General features: G+C 43.5%; 2 protein-coding genes across 3 annotated transcripts; one reads left to right on the top strand and one right to left on the bottom strand.

Annotated features, from left to right (window-relative positions):
- Positions 1 to 100: 100 nt before the first annotated feature.
- On the bottom strand, positions 101 to 6,583 carry ints13 (integrator complex subunit 13). Of its 2 annotated transcripts, XM_037461469.2 has the most exons (18): positions 6,118 to 6,583; positions 5,566 to 5,816; positions 5,306 to 5,380; positions 4,939 to 5,141; positions 4,638 to 4,718; positions 4,456 to 4,546; positions 4,207 to 4,335; positions 3,845 to 3,868; positions 2,803 to 2,887; positions 2,498 to 2,590; positions 2,135 to 2,224; positions 1,857 to 2,035; positions 1,610 to 1,774; positions 1,342 to 1,496; positions 1,020 to 1,250; positions 751 to 881; positions 424 to 559; positions 101 to 326 (listed from the first exon to the last, which is right to left on the bottom strand). In XM_037461469.2, exons 2-18 carry the CDS (start codon positions 5,788 to 5,790, stop codon positions 290 to 292), a joined length of 2,130 nt encoding a protein of 709 aa, XP_037317366.1. In that variant the 5' UTR covers positions 5,791 to 5,816; positions 6,118 to 6,583; the 3' UTR covers positions 101 to 289. The 2 variants fall into 2 exon arrangements, with proteins under 2 accessions (XP_037317366.1, XP_037317367.1); XM_037461470.2 differs by lacking the exon at positions 3,845 to 3,868 and having other exon boundaries at positions 102 to 326; positions 6,118 to 6,582.
- A 239-nt stretch (positions 6,584 to 6,822) lies between these two features.
- On the top strand, positions 6,823 to 18,369 carry ano6 (anoctamin 6). Its single transcript, XM_037461468.2, has 20 exons — positions 6,823 to 7,315; positions 10,022 to 10,092; positions 10,553 to 10,681; positions 12,403 to 12,468; positions 12,548 to 12,835; positions 12,941 to 13,054; positions 13,154 to 13,269; positions 13,493 to 13,627; positions 13,739 to 13,844; positions 13,980 to 14,040; positions 14,236 to 14,381; positions 14,568 to 14,645; positions 14,913 to 15,141; positions 15,236 to 15,405; positions 15,482 to 15,579; positions 15,716 to 15,846; positions 15,986 to 16,191; positions 16,296 to 16,492; positions 16,727 to 16,832; positions 16,929 to 18,369. Exons 1-20 carry the CDS (start codon positions 7,222 to 7,224, stop codon positions 17,151 to 17,153), a joined length of 2,766 nt encoding a protein of 921 aa, XP_037317365.2. The 5' UTR covers positions 6,823 to 7,221; the 3' UTR covers positions 17,154 to 18,369.
- Positions 18,370 to 18,388: the final 19 nt, after the last annotated feature.

The raw sequence follows: 18,388 nt of genomic DNA, 5'->3' as shown, positions 1-18,388 counted from the left end.
TAGTGAATTTAGTGAATTATTTAGTGATCCTATTTCATTCAAATGCAATATAACTCTATGACCCACAAATAACACATAACACATTGCTTTCATATTCAACAAATTCTCTATTGACAACTTTTATTGTTTTACACAATATGTGAACAGCATATCTACAAAATCCGGAGTAAAAAAAGAAAAACAGTAGAAATTCCTCATTAAAGAGTTCACTGTCTATGTTATTTTGATACCCTTGTTCTTGTCAAATCTCAATCCTTGGCAGGGGTGGAGCGACGGCGCCGTGGAAACATCATCTGGAGGCCTTACCGTTTTCATGAACATCCATCCTGTCAGGAGGGAAAAAGTGATGTCTGATTAACACGTTCATCTCGGGAGGAATATTACACCCGTAAAGTGGCGGGTGACTTGATTTTTCCCACGCACCCGTTTTCGTCTTTGAGCTGCTGGTACAACTCAAACTTGTTGTTGACGGAGCTCACTCTCCCGACAAACTCCTGGTGCTTCCTGGAATTGGCTACGGTGATGCGATTGCTCCACATGGTGAGGAGCGAGACCGGACCTGAACCAACAGCGAGACAAAGCCGCCGATTAAAAGTAAACATACACAACCAGTAGGGCCCGGAGTTATGTCATCAAGTGGCATTTGCCAGAATTGTATGTCGTTTGCTTTCTGCTTTTCTGTCGCCTCTCTGGCCGTTTCGCCTGTGATTTCTCTTCTCAACAGAAACAAAGCACGTTGGAGGTTGGTACCTTTTGCTCTCTCCGGAGGCTGAACCTCCTCCGTGCACAGGCGCGGCTTCTTGTTGGCCGGCTCCGGAGAGTCGGGGGAATCCTTGATCACCTCCGACTCCTGCTCTTCTTTGTCGAGCGAACCTTTAAGCCTTCCGGTTACAAACACAAGACGGAGTGAAGCGTGAGAGAGGGTACGACGTGTACGGACAAATGTCCCACGCAAAAGCTGCAGATTCCCTTTTGCTAACAAATGCTGGTCATTTTTTCCACACGCGAGCAGCCCTGACCTCTCAGACTCCTGCCAGCTTTTGTCATCAGACTCCTTGGTGCCATTCTTCTCTGATTTGTCTTCCCTCTCCTCCCTCTTCCTCCCTCTCTTCTTCCTCTCCTCCTCCTCGGGGGGTTTGCTGCGACAGGCGACGATGCAGTCCAGTACCCGCTGGTGTCGGTCAGTGGCCCCGGCGTGAGTTTTCACTAATGTCTCGAGCTCGTTCCACATGATACGATACTGTTCATCTCTGCGAGCGAAAACAACAACAATGCGCATGACACATCAGTGACCCTCTGTTTAACTTTCACAAATTGCAATGTTGAATTTTGAATAAATACCTCTTGGGGCCTTTGCCTCTGGATCCCACGGTGGAAATGGGCAGAGGGTCGTTCTTCCTCTCCATGTCCACCAGGTTGTAAACCGTCTTCTGGCAGGTCAGAACGTCCTCCTCAGACAATGTCTCTTTCACTATCAGGTTGGCCAAAGGAACCACCTAGTGGAGGGAAACAAGAAGACACAGACACAGGAGTGAAGGAGGATAGTTTCCCATGTTACTGAGCCGCATCAGATCATCTTTCATTTGCAGCAGACAAGTCGCTCACTCACTGCCTGCATGTTGAAGATGGTGGTCTGGGAGATGATCATCGGCCAGTATCGAGTGTGACGTTCCAGCTGAGCTTTGGCCCGCTCAACTGGTAGCTTCCCCGAGGGATCATGGGAAGACTCTGAAACAGGAGTGAGCCGGTTCTCCCTCATAAATTCACCAAAATCCTAAAAAACAAAGAAAAAAACATTCACCCATTGGAAGATTCTTGTTGTGCGTTGCAACTCGGATGGAGCGAGCTGAGCGTACAGTGATGCGGTAGTCGGTCACTCGGCCTCCACAGCCCTCGCTGATGGAGGGCGGGTCCTCCAGGGTGGAGCGGTTGCTGTTGAGCACGTGCAGGAAGATCTCGCCGCCGTGGCTGCTGAGCATGTGGCTGATGACCTTTGACCCCGACTTCCTCGGCTGCTCGAGTAGCACCGAACGACCTGTGTTCAGTCCAAAAGGAAGCGGTAAGCGACCGACGGGCCAAACAGTGGCAGTCGATTGAGAGACGGGACAAAGAAGAGAGGGTTTACCAGGCTTACCGTTGAGGAGGAAGTTGGTTAAACATGATGAGGGACGACTGTTTACGTCTGTGGGGGAGATGCGGTACGCCCCTGTACAGTAATGCAGTTCTAAGAGGGGAAGAAAACACAAAAAGATAATAATAATCAGACATTGCAGTGATGGATAACTGTTCTGTGCAATACACCAATATTGCTCTCAGGGCTTGAATTGTTTGTTCCTTTCTTTCTTTCTTTCTTTCTTTCGAGTGCCAACAATGAATCGTTCATGGATAGAGATTTCAAAGTAAAATACTAACTCAAGATTTTGTCTTATTGAAATGCCCTGTAGGGGGGAATTCAAAATAACCAGGAACGGACAGAAATAATCTTGATGATCCCCACCTATGCTGTTCGTTCGTGGGGTGCACCATTTCAGTGTAATCGTCTCTTTGAGTCCATTTTCCCGAGTGCTGGAGCCGGCCATGTGCAAATCTCCTGCAGAACACAAACATGACATACAAAGAGTATCAAACATACATTACATGCATGCATAAATCATGAAGGATATCCAAGAAACTGCTTTCCTTCCCCAGTGCATATAATGACAACGAAAGCTATTCAGAGCACTATTTGAAAGATGTCTCCTTACAACACACCCGAAAAGCTAATTCGTAATACATTCATTTGTTTTCGACTCGAGTTCTCACCACTTTTGAAAAACTCCAGGTGAGCATCTCGGTGATGCAGGAGCTCAACGTCATAATTGGCCGACGTGTTGGCGTGCTGCTCTTCCTGTCGATCCGCAGAGACAACACATACGGGTCAGCATGTAGCCAGCTCTCACAATGTGCAAAGTAACACTGCTGATTTCATGTTCCAAAGGGTAAATGATAATGACCAAAGTAAAGAAACAAAAAAGCTCTCTGGGTGACTTAAGTATGTTTTCTTCTTCTCCACTTTAACGCAAAGGCCCGCATAAATTCACACAATACTGAGCCAATACTTGTTTGACATGAATCATGGACTCCTGATCTTACCAAAAAGCGCTATATATGTTTAGGCCCAGGCCCGAAAATGGGAACACAAGTTGGTTGTTTTTGTCAATTAATCATAAGCTTTACATTTGAAAACTTTCTAAACTGAAAAACAGCATTTTTTTTTAGAGGTCAGGTTTTTCTGAAGGTCAGGTTAATAAAAAAGTTATCCAGACAGCACAATGGACCACAACAAGACACTAAAGTGGGAATGGTTGGGAACTGATGGGGAAAACAGAGACCAAGGGACAGTTTAGGCAACTATTAAGGTGTAAACACCCGACAGACACTGACAGTATTTGACAACACAGAAGAGGCAACGTTGGTCAATAAGGTTTAAATAAATTTATATGCTGCAGTTTTTATCATACGTTAGCAGAAATGTTGAAACCACCAAAAGATTTTCATCCTCCAAGAGGAATTTAGATTAGAACATTAAAACAAATGGCAGCCAAAATAGTTTTATCATTTAACTAAGTGTAGTCTTTCACTTTTCCAGCAGAACTCAAACTTCTGCATTCCCTTGGTGTCCAGAGTTGCCTGTCCTTTGCTGGAGCCTCATCAGCAAATCTTAAGGCCCAACTGTCACATCAAAACAAATTAAAGACACTGTAAGCCTGTTTGCAATAGTAGAACTCCAAACATGTACTGCACACTACGTGGTGTAAACTCTGACCCTTCCTCACTTTGATGTGTGTGTGATAAGAGTACTAACCTGGTCGCAAACATTTAATGTGGGCTAGCAAAACAGAAAATACAGCATGAAACCAGCAGCAGATTCACAGTCAAATCAACATGCAAATGAGATAAACAAAAAGATGAGACTGTAAAGTTTCATGAGGAATTATCGGTGAGGAAGGGTTTCATACATAAAGATTAAGCAAGCAAAAGAAGTATGTGTGACAGCTGTATGAGAAAAAAAATAATAATAAAAAAAATAAAATAAAAAAAATCAAGAAAAGGAGTGTTTTGCATTCTTGACATGACAACATTGGTCTACTAGCAAAAGAAATTAAACATTTAAAGTTGATGCAAGACTTAATTTTGGACACACCAAAAGGGCAAGAAGCCTCTTACCTTCATAGGGATGTTTGTTATGGTGGTGGAGGCCAAGTCAAAATGTTGCTGGACCAGAATGTTTAGTTTGGTGGAAAGGTGCCGCCCGGCACGGACGCTGTGAACTTCGCTGGTGAGCAGCGGCGAGATCTGAGATGACCAGAGAGGAAATGTGCTGGTGAGAACTAACTAGCTGTGACATTATGGTGCGGTGTTGGAAATCAGCGCAGTGCTTCTAAGCGACCGTGAGTCTGCTTTGTTTGCACCCACCTCTTTCTTTGGCCGGTCAGACACCAGTGTGTCCTCACCCTGTGGGTGGATGTGAACTAGGACAAGGTCACACTGCTGGATGGCCATCAGCCTAAAAACAAACAGCAAATGACTGTGCTACCAGAAAAAAACAGGGCTATGAGTATTTTCAATTGCTACTCATCACACCATTGGACACTGACCTATCGGAGCCTGCTGCCAGCTTGTTTTGTTCTAAAATAGTTTCTTGGATGCAGTCTTCCAACATCCGGACATGGGTATCACTGTATGATAGAACACAGAGAGAGCCCTGCCTTTTAATTGTCTGAAACAATTTAACAAAAGCTTCTTTTGTGTGTGTATATTAAGCAAAAAGGGATAAATGACAACCACAAGATAAGCCCATAAATGTACACATAAAATACATGTAAAGTAAGAAAACACCAACAATACAGAGTGTCTGAAAGGCAAACAAAAGTTGATCACTTGGTGATCAGTGTTTACCTTTTAGTATTGGTTAAGCATATTATACGACCCCTATTGGCGACTCTCTCCGCCGTGTCCATCAGAGAGGTGCGCCTCTCGTGCTGCAGCTCGGTGATCTTGCACAACGACTCTACGGCGGCGACCAGCCCGTGCAGGATGCTGCAACACTCAGGGTCCTCGCGTGGGTTCGGTGGCCCGACAGCCGCGAGAGCCGACATGAGCTGCCGGAGAGGACAAACGGGGATAATCATGTCGCGGTTCTGATGGAAAAACTACAAAAGGATGGTTGCTGTGGCAACAGCAGGACCTTTTGTAGACGAACAGTCATATCACACATTGGTTTGAATTGTTACTGTGTCACAGAGTTTTGTAAGCAGTGGATTACCTCATGAGTGCTCTGGTCTTCGTGCCTCCAGCTATTCAAGATGTGGAACTCGGAATCACTCACAATGTAGTTGATCTGTAAAACAAAAAGGAGTCCGAAAATGTTGATTGGTGCACTGCAACTTGTAACCACATCGATTGAAGCTCATTTGTTAGGTTGTCATCAGCTTCAACAATACAAACATTCGAAAAGTTAAACCGACGTGGGAGAAACTGCCAAAAGCATTTGCTGAATAGATAAAAAACAAATGAGAAGCTGACCAGTTTGTGCAGCGGATACACATCGTAGAGGATCCGGCAGTACTCCATGGAGCACTCCACGGCACAGGTCCACAGGGACTTGGACACAGGAGCCAAGGGAATAACCCCCTGAGCCCGACTCTTCGTCAGCACGTCACACTCCACCTGCTGTCGACTTGACTCTGCCATGTAGGGACAGTGGTCCACCACAAAGACCGTCTTGTGAGACACCGAGAACATCTTCATTTTGGAGAACTCCAGCGTGAACTGATCTGTAGGGACAGCAGGGAAATACACAATATCTCGAATGAATGCATTCACAAACACACAAATCAAAAGGTTAGGTTGTTGTTGCATGTAAAGTGAACTCTAATGACAACTGTCAAATTCAAGCAAAGTAGAATTGTACAAATGTTGAAGCAACGTGTTACATTCTGTCTCTTTTACCTCTATATAAATAAGCGCTACGGGGGGGGTAATAATGATCAATAAACGGTTGCTGGGGCGGTCTCCGTTGACAACTTCGATGTTCAACCAATCTTAGCAGCTGGTGGTCATCCGATGTCAACTCACCTTGTAAAAACCTTGTCTGCGGAGCGTTTTTCCCGGTCAGAGAATGATCTGAACCGGCTAAAAGTCGAGGGTGCTCGCTCTGCGTCGAGTTTTGACCCAGAGACCCGATCAGTCTCCCAATATGTTATTTGCCGATAACTCCAAATCGTCAGCAGGCTAACATGACTGCTCGCTAAAGGAGCATGTCGCTAACCGTCGCGTTAGCCTCTTAGCTACAACAAGCCGGAATCATTTGTTTCCTGATTCGCGTTTATTACCACGGACGTACACATTCACCCACTGGGCCGTTTGTGCCTAAATGGAATGTTTTCCATTTAATGCACCTGCACGTGACCATTTAGTAAATATGTAGACAATTGGAATGACTAGTAAGCATTAACAATACGCTTTTAATCGTGACAAGCTAGCAACTTGTTATTGGCGGATGTAACGTTAGGTGCATTAGTGTTCCGTCGCCCTTTTCCTTCCCCTGAATGACGGGGTCACACTGTTGAAAGGTTCCTAGTCCAACATTTTGTGTTTGTGATGCAGGAACGGGTTCAACCGCCGTTTTGCCTTCCCTGGAAATAGTGGTATAATCCGACTATTCCGGGCAGACGTCAGTGCGTTTGTGATAATTTAACGTTATCTGATTAACAGAACTGAAACCCGCAACCCGGGTTGACTGCAGAGGGAACTCACGCATTACGTGAATGAATCATGTGGAATGAATTCGGAGCAACGCGTCGGGTCGCGCCGTTGCCTTGGATACCTGAATACCAAACACCTAAAAAAAACGGAAAAACTTTTTTCCACTTAAACGAAGCGTGTCCATAAGTCAACACGATAAGACTTTAGACTTAACTCTAGAGGAATGAAGTCAAATGGGGGCTGAACAACAGCAACACCCTCCTCCTCCTCCTCCACCACCAACCCCACCCGTGAGACTTCTCTCAAGTCACCGCTTGAGCAAAAACTTTATCCTGTTGAGAAATGCAATAAGAATGCGTGGAGGACGGGCCTGCGCCTTGACGCTGTCGTAACACACGGTAGTAGTAAGTTAGTAGTAGTTGTCAAATCAAAGTTGTTTTCTACTTTCGGTGATGCGAGCGGACATTAAGGACCATGACCACTAACGCCATCTACGAGATGGACCCCGTGAATGAGATGGATGAACTGGAGGGGGACGCGTTCTCGGGCATGATAGACGAGGAAGTCGGTAAGAGTCTCGTTGTCTTGGATGCGCACGTTGCGAGTGTTTATGCGCACTTTGCGAGTGTCTATGCGCACTTTGCGGACATATTCACAGCCTACATGTGATAGTTGAAACACATTTGTTAGGCCCCCTCTGGATGTGTTATCTCGTCTGCTACTAGGTGCGATTTTGAAACATTTGATCTTTATTTTCCCTACATTTTAGATGGAAAATACTCTATTTTTAAACCCACCCACTATGTGATCTTTAGTTACAGTAACTAATTCTGTGTACCATTTTCATAGTTTTGACCTTAATATGTGCCTTTTTACCTTTGGTACATTTTGGTGCTAATGATTTCAGGTTTTAAATGCAGCACTTTCTCTTCTCGCAGGATTTCCATCTGCTTTAAGTATACGGTTTGGGATTCCCCTATTGGATAAAACCGCCCCCCTAAATAAAACATCTGGATTCCCTGTTTTCTTTGTCTCATGTGCCCCTTTGGAAGGCCTCAAATAAGAACAGTTCCCATCCCTTCACGCTGTTTCGTGCTTTATGAGTCTTTCACTCCTGATGCCATAAACTGAAACAGCAACTCAACTTTTGAATAGTAAATGGAATGTCTTTACAGGCATCACATAGCCTGTGACTTCCTTTGAGTCCTGCTTGTGCAATAATGTCTGGTACGGCCCGCTTCGCCCCCCAGCTCGTTGAGAGACAGTTGGTCCTTTGGGTTAACTCAAATAGTTGTCTTCCCCGACAAAATAAATGTCTAATAGTTTTCACTCCGGAGCACAAAGGACATGCCAAAGTTCACTACATTCAATCAGGCCTATATTCACTTGTTAGGAATTATTTAACTTTTTCGCAGCCTGTGATGCTGCAATTACAACATAAGAAACACGATCAGAGATCAGTTTTTACTTTGTTTCAGATTAATCATGTGCGAAGGGAATGGCGTGATGATGCAGGAAGTCTTATTTTGTTAACATGTACTCACAAAAGACAATGCATTGATGAGTTTGTATCTCTACGGTTGAAATGCACTTATTGTAAGTCGCTTTGGATAAAAGCGTCAACTAAATGACATGTAAAGTAATGATTACCGTAACGCATATGAGCGATATTAGCAAGAAGGCTATAACTCAGTTATCTTATTTTACATGCTAAACACGCAATTATAGGCATCAACATCTGAGACCAAAAGATCAGAAGAGCAGATTCTGTTCCTGTGAAGGACAAATCGACTTGTACCAGATGTCACAAAAGATCCAGTTCTTGATGCAGAATTCATTTCTTTTCTGTTATAGTCAAGTATTAGCCTTTTGGTCAAACAAAATGCATTTCATGCAGTTTCATGCTGAAAAAGAATCACACTCTCTCTGGAGAGGAAGTGAGCACAAGGTGGGTGGGTTGTGACAAAAAAGTAGACAGTTTGTGGGCATTGTAACGCCGTTTCCGTTGCATGTGAGGACTCAGCACCTTTAATGTATCTCACACACCACAGCAGTGACTGCAGAAAAAAAAAAACTGTGTGACCTCCTCCCAAACAACCAAAACTTTTTTTTAAAAAGTAAAGAATTATTAAATTATTAAGAGTAAGCAGTTTGTTTCTAGTTTGGCAATAGCGGAGGACTTTCTAGCAATAAAAGCTTTATTAGAGTTCAGACAGTAAGTCTGTGTGAGGCCTTCTTCACAAAAGGATCTTGCGATGAACAGTTATTCCACAATGAAGCGCCCCGGGTGTTACTATGGCCAGTGTTTTGAAAACAACATCTGTCATCGGCTAGTCATCGCCCTCTACTTTATATGGAAAGATTAGAGGGCTTTCCCTATTGGATGCAGTGTCATTCTAAAAGAAAGCAAAAGGCATGTATCATATAAATCTGATGCATATCAAAATACATGCAATGTTGGGGCATGTGGTCAGTGTGTGAATACCGAGAGCAGATTTCTAATCTGCATTACATGGGGGGTCAGAGTATGTTTGGCATGTGAAGTACCTGTGAGGTCAGCAGCACCTTCACAGGCAAATAAAGATGAAAGCAGACGGACATCCACCCCCGCCTCCCCCCCCCTCCCAAAAATGTGCTTCTCAGAGTAGTTAAGGTAATAAGTTTCAGCGGCCAACTTTCTTTTTTTTTCCCACTTCAAACACTTAAATAATCTTTTCACAGTCACGGGCAACATCTAAAATATATTTTAGTATATTTTGTACGTATTTTTTCAGACCCACACTACAGACGAACAGACCTCAGTTCAAGCAATCCTTTGATTAAAAAAACAAAAACATAATGGTATAAATCGATCTTTGTTAATTATGCATTTGATAACTTTATTGGCAAATTAATTACACTCTGAATACGAGTGCAGCGAGGTACAGACGTGATTGAAACCCTAACTGTATAAAACGTGTGATTGAAGATGATTGTGATTTTTAACATTAATATGTGTATGCGTATTTGCATGATATCAATATTTCTTTATATTTTTAAACTGTAGAGGATTCAGAAGCCAAATGCCATTTCTCTTCATTGTGATTAGATGTTACCACTACAGATTTAGGGGTTAAAAAAAGATTTATCAAGTTGTAACAGTATATTTTGGTTGTTTCATATCCTTTTTAAATGCCTATAATATCGTGATATCAGTATTTCAGGCTTAACTAAATGTGTTTTATTTTTACGTCTGTGTTCACATTTATGTTTTTTTTTCTTCATATTTTCCCAGTTTACCCCGAGGAGTTTTTACCAACGTATCACAGTATTAAAGAAGGAGCAACAATCACCAAAGCACTACTGGTGAGTCAACACAGGGATGTTGATGTCAGTTTTTAGTAGCATCAGACCTGTACCTGTATTTGTAATAATATGATTATTTTGAAGAATATAAAACAGATGGCAGACATTGAAGTCACTGGACCACCCAAAACACACATGGGATCAAACGTGTTAACATACGAAACCATGCATGCAATTAAATATGCTTGTAAGGGCTTTGTATTCAAGTCTGTTTGTTCACAGAGAGAAAGAGAGACGTGCAGGGAGTGAGAGAGAGAGAGAGAGAGAGAGGGCGGATATCCTAATGTCTGTTTACACATCAGACGTTAAATAGCGTGGTCAAATGTCAGTATCCAACAACATCTCCCGCACACGGACCTCCTCTCTCTTCTCCGTGTGCAACATGTACGGGACCATGGAGGAAGAGGAGTACGAGTTTCAGGAGGTGGACTTACCCGGCGGGTCTTTTTGTTGCCCTCAGGCCGAGTTTAACGGCAAACCCGACTCCCTGTTCTTCAACGACGGCGTGAGGAGGATCGACTTCATCCTCGTCTACGAAGATGAGGATAAGAAGGACTTTGATAAGAGGCACGTGTTTCAGCGGCGCAAGGTCGGTCGGTTTCCTTTTTAAGAGTTTTTAGTTTAAGTTTCAGCAGTACGTCATTGTTCTTAATGGATAACATACTATTTAAGTGGTAGTTTTCACATCTAGAGTCCTCCACAGGTGATGTGACATATCGAATCTATTGCTTTGTGCCTGTTTGCAAAAGGAGTTTTCATCCGCAGCAGGATGCCAGTTAGTCACTTTGAATGAAGTGTTTGTGAATAATAAGCATAGTGCCTTAAATAACACTTTAATCATCCCGGAGAGGGAACAGCTTGTCTTACATTGGTCTCAAACTCCATTCAACACTCCTTGTGACTCAGCTGTTCAGTGACTAGATCCTCAGAGGACCCACTGAACTTGAACTTCGATGAATGTCATGATTTCAGTCCATGAGCTCTAAACCATCTCAAACAAATGAGTGAATTCATTTGGATAGCCAACAATGCGCTGGTTCAACGAGCTCCCTGCTTTTAACACATCATCAATGAAGGACACTGATGTTGTCAGTTTAAATACACCGGTGTGTGGTTTTGTTGCTACCACCGTCTTTCACAATGGACTTACTGTGATGGATGTGTCATATAATGCGCGTCGACCCACAGACCGAAGGTTTTGCAACCGTATTCTCTTGTAATGGAGCCTGCGGAGGCAAAAATCATTCGAATGAAAAGAGTTGCCCGTACGTTATTTTTCTGGAGTGAATGGATGTGTTACGTGTAAGCAAGTTTTGCCCAGTTCCTTTTTAGAAAAAAAAAGGCTGCCTGGTTGAGCCTCAGCAAGTCACAGCTTACGAGCTCGTTCGCAAACAGATTCACAGACGAGGCAATCCCTCATTCGAAATCATCCCAAAGCAAACTGAAGCCCAAAAGTGATGGGAACAGTCCCCACGGGGCGCTCCCTTTACTTTGTTTTTTTTTTTTTTACCAGGAACACAAGTTGCTAAACATTTCTTTTGGCGCACGCTTTATCTGCTGCGAGGGTGTGGCCCAGTTCCAAGTGTTGTCTAAATTGTTATCATTATACATTGTTTCAGAAATATTTCCCCTCGTTTGTCTAGATGTAGTGAACGTATTTCCTGCGTGTCATGAAACGTTCAGCAGTGTGGGCACCGCATGAAAACGTGTAAAAGTGTTGAATTAAGTTTGATCCCAACTCACCAAATGACAAATTAGTTGCAACATTTGATTGCACCTTTCGGCATGACTTGCGTTGTACTTTATTGTGTGCATTTGGTCCTTGTAAAAGCTGCGTTGCGCATTCCGTTCCGTGTAAGGTTTGACGTGCCACCATTCAAGAACGCGCTTGGACTTGCCTGCGACTCTGTCGTGTTTTTGCCACCGCGTGCAGTGGAACGTCATGGAAGTGTGATCCAAACTAAGTGGAACGTCATGGAAGTGTGATCCAAACTAAACGAGCTTCACGTGAACATACCTAAAAGGTCGTCTTTAAACGACAATAACGGCACATTGGATCACGTGACATTCACCGAAGGGATGGCAGTACAACCACACTGTAAATAAACACAATACTATAATTAATACTTGTGTATACAGATCATCTCTTTTTGAAGTCCTTCGACAAATACTCACAGTATTTACACTGCCAGCTTGGCACATGCATGCATATGGTCTCACCCGCTAAATAAACAGAATCATAATGGGCCGGAGAGCAGGTGGGTGCTTTAAATCAGGGAGCCCTTTGAAAGCTTGTGTCGTTCCCCGTAGAGGCGGCGAGAGTACTTCGAGGCCAGCCTGATGAAGATGGGAATGGAGCTGGAAGCGACCAAATCCGTAGGTGGATCACCCTTTTCAGAAGGTTTCTCTGACCGTGCCTGGTGTTCAACGCATTCCTCTATTTGCCCTTTGGCAGGTGATAGATGACAAACTGCTATTCGTGAAAGTCCACATGCCGTGGGAGGTGCAGTGCACCTACGCCGAAGTCCTGCACATCAAGCTGCCCATCCAGCCCAACGACCTGTCCTCGCGCCCCTCCCCGTGGCGCTTTTTCTCCTGCATCACCAAGCACTTCTACCCCAACAAAGACCGGATCGCCAAGCAGTCGGAGTTCTTCACCGCCCCCTTCGAGAAGGACCGCCTGGATTACTTCTACGTGAAGGACAAAGACGTCTTCTTCAACGCGTCCATGAGGAGCAGAATGGCAAGTTGTTGTCTTGCTTGTTGTAACTATTGTGTTCCCAAAAGATGAGTCCAATTCATGCTAAAACCCTCATGCGACGGTTACACAAACCGCTTCTTCTTCCAGGCATTTTACATCCTTAGTCGTGCCCCCTATGAAATACGAGGGAACATTAAGAAGTTTGGCATCACCAAGCTGCTGGATGGAGGAGTGTACCAAGCTGCCTATCCCCTCCACGACGTGAGTTACATGTTACATGTTTTCTAGCACAGTGTCAGCTAATGAACCAAGAATTCACTGAAAAGTCCCTGTTTGTTTGTGTTGTTCTTATCATTTCAGTGCAGGTTCAACGTCAAGTCCAAAGAGGAGAGCTGCCCCGAAGAGAGGTTGCTGCTCTATGAAGAATGGGCTCATCCAAAAAGCTTCTACAAGATGCAACCACTTAACCTCATTCGGTGAACACAACCCTCACGCTTTCACCACAAATGAATCTAGAGCGACGCCCCTGTGACAGCTACAGCTGAAACGCCTTTGGTGCCATGTATTGTCCATAAAACGCTTTGGAACCACACAAAAAAGCAGGAGCAAATTAAATCTCTCTGACGTCTTTGTCCTTGCAGAATTTCTCTTGAACAGCAGATCCTCAGAAGATTCAAACTGGTTTCTTTTTTTTCACAGGAAGTACTATGGAGAGAAGATTGGCATTTACTTTGCCTGGTTGGGTTTCTACACAATGATGCTGGCTCTGGCTGCTGTTGTGGGACTCAGTTGTTTCATTTATGGATACAGGACTCAAGAAACCAGCACCTGGAGGTACATTTGCTATTATAATGAATAATAATGAAACTTAATCATTAGATGACGTATGATATTTTGGATATTTCCTAGTCTGATCGTCTCTGTCCTTTGTTTTAATAACCGCAGCAAAGAGGTGTGCGATCCTGACATCGGAGGGAATATTGTGATGTGCCCGCAGTGTGACAGAGAATGCAACTACTGGAAGCTGAACAGCACTTGCGAAGCTTCGAAAGTGAGTTTTAGTTCCCCTACTCATGTTGCCAAATATGCAAAAAAAAAGAACTGTACAAAAAAACAGTTATGTCTGGAACTGATTTGCATCTAATCACAACAGTTTGTGTTCCCTTTTTTTCCCTTTTTCTTTTAGAAACTTTGCATATTTGATAACTATGGAACATTGGTGTTTGCAGTTTTTATGTCAATCTGGGGTAAGTTGTTCAAGTTTGCCAATGGGTATAATAACTGAATATTTTAACTGTATTATGTCCTCGCCTTTGAGCATTATTGAATGCTAAACAGACACTGGAAGACACTGACAATACTGAGTATGTTCTGATGCTTCCTTTTTTCTCATTATGTGCCTTGTGTTTGTTTTTCCCCGCTCCGGTTCATTTCCTGACTAGTCACTTTGTTCCTGGAGTTTTGGAAGCGTTACCAGGCGGAGCTGGAGTACACGTGGGACACAGTGGAGTTTTTGGAGCAGGAAGAGCCACCGCGCCCAGAATATGAAGCAAAGTGTGTCCACGAGAGGAGGAACCCCATCACAGGGGTAAAAGCCACATGCTCATTTGATTATATTCTATTTGCAGCCAATGACGTAGAACTACACAATCCCAGTGAAAAAAATCCAGCTGGATTAAAAAGAGTGGAGTGGTATTTAAAAGTGTAAAATACGTATGTGGACATAATGTTGTTTTTAAAGCCCAGGATTTCACAGCGTTTCTTTGTGATTTAGGTTAAAGAACTCGTGCCCCACACAGCCTGTGAACGATGCGTTCGGGTGTCAATAGGAATTGGCACAGTCTTATTCTGGGTAATGTAAATCAAAGTATTGAATTCATTTTTTCATTGGAAATTTAAATTCCATCTACATGGAGAGCACTGAATTCTTAGCTTGTATTTAATTTATTAATTTGAATATTACACATAGTCACTGCTGTACTTACAATAGTTAACAAATTCATAGTTATTCCCAGTAAACTCCTATAAAATAGAATAACTTGGACATAATTAAAAAACCACGGACTCATCAAAAAAATCACTTCTCATTTTTTTCTTCATCCTTTTTTCTGTCCTTTAGATTCTGTTGATCCTGGCGTCCATTGTGGCCATCATTATTTACCGCCTGGCTGTCTTTTTCGCCTTCTCGGCTAAACTCAGAGTTCAGGACCTGAAGGAACTGGAGCCCTTAAAGGAGTATGTGACGCCTCAGATGGCCACTTCTGTCACGGCCTCCCTCATCAGCTTTGTTGTAATCATGATCCTCAACCTTCTCTATGAGCGCGTCGCCATCTGGATCACCGATTTTGGTGAGTTTCAATTGTACTTTTTTTCCCGTGTGTGCTTGCTTTGCGTGGTTGATCCCACTCAAATCCTTTTGTTGTCGTTCTGACACAACAACAGAGCTGCCCCGGACCAAGACCGACTACGAGAACAGCTTGACCATGAAGATGTTCCTCTTTCAGTTTGTCAACTATTACTCCTCGTGTTTCTACATCGCTTTCGTCAAAGGGAAGGCGGTTGGCTATCCTGGAAATCCGGTTTACCTCTTGGGAAAATACCGGAACGAGGAGGTAAGGTTTGGTCCAACTAGCTGTTTGTCACACGTCCGACCTGCTCGCTCATCCCTCGCGTCTCGCTGTCGTGCAGTGCGATCCCGGGGGTTGTCTGATTGAGCTGACGACTCAGCTGTCCATCATCATGGGCGGTAAAGCCATCTGGAACAACATCCAAGAGATCTTGCTACCGTAAGAGATTCAGCATATCTATAGTGAACATAAGTGAACGTATTGCTTCAAACGGGGCTAATGGCTAATCGTCCTCCTACTTCCCAAAGTCAAACTGAGCTTCTGCTACTCCATATCCTCCTTCACGCCTCCACAGGTGGGTGAAGAATTTGATTTTACGCCACTGCACGCGCGGTGCTTCAGAGGCGGCGATCCCTCGCTGGGAGCAGGACTACCGACTGCAGCCACTCCCAAAACTAGGACTGTTCTACGAATATCTGGAGATGGGTAAGTCCCCGTCGCGGCCACATTTACAGCTGCACTGGCTGTTCTCCAATCCAGACTTAATCATAACGTCGGGTTCGACAACACCGAGATGTATGTATCTCTATATTACATTAACAGGCGCGCCAAATGTCTCCTTCAGTCATCCAGTTTGGCTTCGTGACCCTGTTCGTTGCCTCCTTCCCTCTGGCGCCGGTCCTGGCTCTGGTCAACAACGTGTTTGAGATTCGAGTGGACGCCTGGAAAATCACCACTCAGTTCCGCCGCATCGTGCCGGAGAAGGCGCAGGACATAGGGGCCTGGCAGCCCATTCTACAAGGCATCGCCATATTGGCTGTTGCGACCAATGTGAGACGCTGAGTTTCTTCACAAGTCGCATCGGCGAGAATTGCGACAATGGCGCTGATGATCAATTTCATGATTCCATTATATTTACCCGGTGTCTCAAACAGGCGATGATCATCGCTTTTACATCGGATATGATTCCACGGTTGGTCTACTACTGGTCTTTCTCCGTGTACCCGTACGGAAATCACTCCAACCACACCATGCAGGGCTACATCAACAGCTCGCTGTCCGTATTCAACATCGACGACTTCTCCAATTATAGCAAGCCCTTGATGACCCCTTACAACATCACCACCTGCAGGTACCAAGACGGGCCGTCTGTGTGTGAGAAATTAAATGGAACGCCATCGGTGATATGTAGCGTTTGATGCTTTCTTTCCAGCTTCCAAACTTTGTCTCTCAAATGTATTTATGAAAATGATCAGAGTTCATTGTGTAAAACATAAATATGATAGTATACTCAATACATTACTTGTGTCAGAGTAAGCTTTGTTTGAGTCAAGTCATGTTTGAGTGTTAAGTTTCTTCTTTCTAGGTATCGAGATTTCCGATACGGTCCTGGGCACCGGAGGCAGTATGAGTACACTATCTACTACTGGCACGTGATCGCTGCCAAGATGGCTTTTATAATCGTCGTAGAGGTGAGTGGAACGTAACATGAGATCTTTCTGACACTAAAAAAAAATCTTTCATCATCAAAACTCCCTAATGGCGGCGTCTTCTTCCACTCCTCACAGCACATTGTTTACCTCACCAAGTTCATCCTGTCCTACGCGATCCCAGACGTCCCATACGCTGTCAAAGAACAGATCAAACGAGAGAAGTACCTGACCCAGGTCATCCTCCACGAGACCAACCTCAAGCTGGTGTCCAAGCGTCTGAAGCCAGTCGACGACGAGCCGCTCAACTACGGGAGAGTGAACCTGACGGGGCAGGAGATGGAACTTGATTCCCGACAGTAGACCAGGTGGACGAAGACATCAGATCATACAGTACACACATGACTACCCAGTTTATTGCAAGACTTAGCCACATCTGTTAACGCCTTGTCAACCAGTAACAAAGTAACAAAACCACTTTTTCAGCCCGGTCTGATGTCCTCACAGTGTGCAAAAGGAAAAAAGAACAGTGCATCTAACCTCAATCATTGCTGAGAGTGCCTTTGATTCGTCTGCATGCATTATTGTAACTTGTTTTTGATGTTACAGCAGTAAAAACACTTGTTAAATCACTGCAACGCATTTTGAAACTTGAATAACACCAACTATTTGGTGTATAAGCAAAAAATACAAACAATCTTCGCTTAGCTATTCCAGGTCTTTCAGCCATATCCCATGGTCTTCAATCACAGAAATTTGGTCCGTGTTGGCCTAAAAGAAAAGATTGATTGAACTATGGTCGTGTGTAGACCTTGTTTTTTTGTCTAAAACATTTTATGTATGTTTTCATCAACATTGGCTTCTAGTTTAATGACTATATTTGATTTGAACTTGGCTATATATATATATATATTGGCACTGCTGCGGCATCAGTCTGTAAAATCGGTTTAGTTGTATACTGTCATAAAATATCAGTGTTATTATATACAAAAAGGAACCACTCTCAAATTCATTTTTGATGATGAATATGTATTTCTTATCTAATCTTAATAATTTAAAACTGAATGCTATTTCATCAGTACACCAAAAGGCTATTCAGTTTGCCAAATATTTTTTATTAAAAGGAAGTAATGGCAGTCCTGTGAAGTCCTGTTTTTTTTTTCTATTCCCGGACTCTCATTTCCTGTACTGTTATGCACTTTTTACTCCTGTGCCATGCAATGCAATGCACAACATTTTAAGCTACAAGTTTTATCCTGTGATAGACATTCATTTGGTATTTCCTGTGTCACTTCTGAACTCTATGATCAACACCTGTGCTGCATTGTTCCCTCGTCTTGTGATTTGAACTATGGTACTATATTGATGTATTGTACATAACAGTGTTGTATACCAGCAATATCTGGTGGTGTCGTTCTTGTCTTTTTGTTTTATGTTGTCGGTGCCATGAAATGTGTTTTAAAGCTTACTTTAAAGACTGTCCAAGGATTAAAAACAACTTTTCACCATATCTTTCACCTCAGACTTATTTAGAAGTGTTCCCTGATGCACCTGAAATAAAAAATGATCAGCTATGTCACAGGTTATGGACAATGGCA

This window comes from Pungitius pungitius, chromosome 2, assembly GCF_949316345.1.
Source record: "Pungitius pungitius chromosome 2, fPunPun2.1, whole genome shotgun sequence".
NCBI classification, from domain to species: domain Eukaryota; kingdom Metazoa; phylum Chordata; class Actinopteri; order Perciformes; family Gasterosteidae; genus Pungitius; species Pungitius pungitius.
The sequence above is the reverse complement of the archived record's forward strand: the minus strand, read 5'-3'. Positions and strand labels throughout refer to the sequence as shown.